This window comes from Rhincodon typus, chromosome 12, assembly GCF_021869965.1.
Source record: "Rhincodon typus isolate 14 chromosome 12, sRhiTyp1.1, whole genome shotgun sequence".
Taxonomy (NCBI): Eukaryota; Metazoa; Chordata; class Chondrichthyes; order Orectolobiformes; family Rhincodontidae; genus Rhincodon; species Rhincodon typus.
In genome coordinates this window covers 14,079,383-14,084,215 of record NC_063343.1, presented here as the reverse complement: position 1 = coordinate 14,084,215, position 4,833 = coordinate 14,079,383, and the positions used below count along the sequence as shown (strand labels likewise).

Below are 4,833 nucleotides of genomic sequence, written 5' to 3'. Positions count from 1 at the left end.
CGGGTCGGGATCCTTCTTCAGAAATGGCATTTCTGAAGAAGGGTCCCGACCTGAAACGTCAGCTTTCCTGCTCCTCTGATGCTGCCTGGCCTGCTGTGTTCCTCCAGCTCCACACTGTGTTATAAAATCCTCTCCCCTGTTCCTTACAGCCTTCCATTTCTCCTGGCCCTGAGACCCTCCATCTCCCTATTGCTGAAAACCTCAATTTCCCCATGTCAGAGGTAATCTATCCCCCTGACCATGATGACTCCATCTCCCTTGAGCGAGAGACCTCCACCTCCTGATCCTGAGGCCCTCCATCCCAACAACTTCTAAACCTTAACCCTGAGAACCACCATCCCCTTATTCTTGAGTGTGGTGATTCCCCCTATCCCAGCTACTATTTATCTCCCTGCGTTGTCAGACATCCCTTCCATCTCCATGGCACTGAATCCCATGCTGTCCGTGGGACCTGTGTTCGCTCCCACCTGAGACCCCCTCAGCCTCTAAGGTCTGCAGCCTCCTTTGGCAGGTCAAAATCTCGCCTACCTCAACTAATCCTCCAGGGCTTCTGTACAGTAATGTTTTTATACAGTTGAATATCAAGGCACTCTGGACATCTGCAGGTTAGGAAGCATACCTGCATTTGTAGAATTCTTAAGAATAATCCTAGATTCTTTGGTGTCTTCTTTGGACTGGATGGAGATAATTTCCAGATTGACCAATTCTTCATAATACGTCAGAAACTCAGTTCAAAAGTTACTGGGATGAACTTGAAAGATTATTTTGAAATAGTTTATGGAATAACGTAAATTGCTAATCTCGAGTGTGGTTCTTGCTCAATTTAAATATTTTATTTATAATTAAGTTAATTCTGGTCTGTGTGCTTCACACTGATGAGCTGATATTTAGTAGCTTTTGTAGTTAACACTAGATCTTGGCGTATAGCCTGTGTCTTGTCTGTTGCACATAAGAGAGGAGAAAGCTTGTGATTACGCTTGGGGCATTGTCATAAACAAAGCGTTGATCAGAGGCAGTGTCATACTTCTGGATGCTGCTTTGTTGTTCTGAACACAAGGAATGTTGTATTGAACCTGAACTGTAATGACATTTTTGTTGGGCTAGATACCAGCCTGTCATTTAATCTTTAGGAAAAACTTACTTATTAATAAAAAAAAAGGAAGAAGCATGAAAGTTGCTCTCAGTAATGGACTGATGTGATCACTCATGGACAATATATTCATTACCAGTGACAATATTCTTTTCACTTTGGTGCCTCATTCAGCAATTTGTTACTCACTGAAGATGTGTTTTTATGTAATGTTTAAATTTTAGAATTTGTAGAGATGCTTTTTACATCTATATACTGGGTGTTAGCAAGACATAAATTAGATTTTCAGTGTTTGTCATAGATAGTATGTATACTGGCAGCAGTTAGATTTATAAGTATTGTCTATATTCAGGAGGCTGACCACAGCTCATTCGGCAGTTTATTGTGCATAAGGTGACCAGTTGACTCGTTATTCTCATTCTTGTGCCATGTTAAGTTATCCATAGTGCAGTGCATGCTGGGAATTTGTCCAACTGAGGAATACAGCTAAATTGAAACTAATGTCATTGGTTTATTATTTAAAATGGGATTGTTGCTGGTCATTTGCCAAGTATCCTGGTTTCCATTCAAATGCAATGAAATCTTTTTTTTCTCTTAAAACCTTTTGTAATGTTATTATTAAGGTAATCATGTAGAATTGTGAGGATTTGAGGTGAGGATTTGAACCATTTAGTGTAAAAGACAATGGCAGATGTTAGTTGAAGCGGTTTCTGATCCTCATCTCCAGGCAGCAATTGCAATTGTGTAACAGCAAAGTACCAATCTTGTTTCATGACCTAGAAGTGCTTCTGTTATTGCTGCTGGCACAAAGTTGGTGACTTATTGTGTAGGTTTGCAAGTACTCTGGTATATTAGTTGAATAGTTTAATTTTGCATATAACCTTAGGTAGTGAGTGTTGCATTATATTTGACCTTGCATGTAATCCCAGCTATGCACTAGAATGCCATTGCTAAATCCTACATATGCATTTTCTCGTAAGGGGAGCTGTGTCGTGATCAGGAATGGTGCCCGAGTTATCCTCCTGACATTGAGTGAAACTGAGGTAAGTTGTTGAATGTCCGCAGCCACCTCCTTAGTGTCATTAGCTAATTCTATATATTTCGCAGTGAAACTTAAGAACTGTCAGGTCTTTGTGGTTCAACAATAGAGCATCTGACAAATTTGCCTTGGACATATTGGAAGACCCCTACCTGTCAAATTGTTAAAAAGAAGGGGTATTCTATGAAACAAGTGATACACTGGCAAGTTGTGTCAATTTCCTTCACTTGGAGAATGTTAAGAAAACAATTGGGGAGTTAGTGAATAGAACTGTGAGTCTCGTTTCTTTTTGTTATGGACATAAGTATTCATGACGCATGGCAATTATTGGCGTATTTTAACATCCTTCATACATATTATTTTGACTTTATATTTAATTTTATTAATATAGTTGCTTCTATTTTGACAAGGTGTTATGCATTGGTTGGAAAAATCCTTTCAATATTAGATGTTTCTGAGAACAAGGATCAGTTATATATTTGCAACTACTAGCCCTAAATGCTGTTTTATAAAATGTTTTTTATGGTTTTTGTTGGATGCTTTTATACGTAAGTAGCTAACAAAACAATGGTGTGTTTTTATTTAAATAAATACTGTTTGAGTAAAGGACAATGCTTGTACAAAAATATATTGTGTTCACATTTGGAGTTCGAGGCAACACAGCATGGAACTGGAGGAACACAGCAAGCCAAACAGCATCAGAGGAGGAGGAAAGTTGACGTTTTGGGTCAGGACCCTTCTTCAGCCAACGTCAACTTTCCTGCTCCTCTGATGCTGCCTGGCCTGCAGTGTTCCTCCAGCTCCAGGATGTGTTATCTCTGACTCCAGCATCTGCAGTTCTTACTATCTATGGAGTTCTAGGCAGTTCAGTTTTGTAAGAAATCTTCTTTGCTCATTTCAAAGATTGAAAGCAACATTTTGAAAGTGTCATGTTGTGAAATAAATGTGGCATCCTTGTGAAAGCCTTGTTCAGTCTTAATTTCTAAACCTGTTTGACATTGTAGGATTTGGCACAGTTGGAGATAATTTGTAAGCAGCTTTATGAGGCCACAGATCCAGTCCAACGATTACAAGCAGAGAAAGCCTTGGTTGACCTTACTGAGAGCCCTGAATGTCTCAGCAAATGCCAGCTCCTGCTGGAGCAAGGAACAGTAAGTTTATTTGTATCATTGTGTGTTCATGCCAAAAATCTGAATTTTTTTCTACTTTCTGTCCAGTAACAAAGAGATCCCAAAATCAGTCTCAAGAGCAACACAAACTTAAGATAATTCAGAGTTCCTCCGCACAGTCCCAGTAATGCTGGACAAGCCAGCTTCTGCAGAGCATGTTTACTTGCAAAAAATTATGTTCTGTAAGCACTGTGTGAGATTGTAGAAACTTGAGGGCACCATTTGCCAGGTGATATCTTTTGAATTCTTTCAGACAATAGTTGTCAGAAAAATGACTAATTTTACTTGTGCTTTAAATTGTTTTTAATTGAGCATGGTGAATATTTTGAGATACTATACTTGGTTTGTTACTCTTCATTACAGTGGAAATCAAGCATCCCCAGTTTAATTAGATAATGAGTGAAGTTGCTGCTGTTGCTGAAGTTGAGTGTACTCCTTTCTAATGACAAAATAACGCCTCCTACTGACCAGTATTACATTTTTCCCACCCCATCCTTTGGTGTCACTGGATGATGCATAGGACTGTACAGAATTTAAGCACAAAAATAGACAATCTGTTCAAGCAGTACAGTACTAACCATTCATCTGAAAAAATATTCCCAATAATTTTTATTTGCCCTGTTTCCATATGCCTTCAACTTCTCATCCTTACGCCATCTCTCTAATCTAGCTATGCTTAAATGTTAAAGTGATTTGTACCTCCATCAAAAACCCTGGAAGTGAATTCTCTCAATTTGATGAAGAGGTTTCTCCTGCTCACTGTCCTGAAATCCTTATATTTAAACTTTTATTAATGGCACTTCTTTCTTGGTGTTCAGCTACTTTCTTCTAATTGCCCTCCAGAAGGTAGTGTTGGTTCACCACCTTGAACTGCGGCATTCCATGTGGTGCAGGCACAGTGCTGTTAAGAAGAGATTTTCAGATTTTACAGTGAAGGAATGGTGATACTGTTAATCAGAGCTGTGTATGACTTGGGGGAAACTTGCAGGCAATGATGTTCACCCTGGGCATGCTGACTTCTGTCTTCTAGATAGTAAAGTTCACAGTTTCAGACAGTTTGAGTGAAAGAGCTTTGTCAAGTTACTGCAATATGTCTTGAGGACTGCTGCTTAAGCCAGATTGAATGAATATTTAAGGTGGTGTTTACGGTGAGTCAAGTGAACTGCTTTTCCGTTATGTCGTTGACCTTGAGTATTCTTGGAGCTGCATCCCTTCAGGCAAGTGGAGAGTTTTCCATCGCACATCTGACTTGTGTCTTGTAGATGGTCAAAAGACTTGTCCTCCAACTATCGTGACTATCTTTCTTTGTGCTATCGATAACTCAAGTCAGTGGAAAGTTGCTGATGATTGAGAGGAGAGTGGTAAGGCAATAAATGGCCACATTGAATTTGTGCTACTTTTTCTGGACTTGTTAATCATAGCCAGGGTATTACTTGTAATCAGAGATAGTAGGAACTGTAGATGCTGGAGAATCCGAGACAACGAGGTGCAGGGCTGGATGAACACAGCAGGCCAAGCAGCATCATAGGAGCAGA

The 4,833-nt window shown here is 39.6% G+C and overlaps 1 protein-coding gene across 1 annotated transcript in view; it reads left to right on the top strand.

Annotated features, from left to right (window-relative positions):
- Nucleotides 1-4,833, top strand: part of LOC125484574 (exportin-7-B-like) — a 69,030-nt gene that overhangs the window by 38,964 nt on the left and 25,233 nt on the right. The window contains exon 2 of the mRNA XM_048603940.1: nucleotides 3,134-3,280. Within this exon, the coding sequence (XP_048459897.1) occupies nucleotides 3,134-3,280 (147 nt within the window). The remainder of the gene's footprint in view (nucleotides 1-3,133; nucleotides 3,281-4,833) is intronic.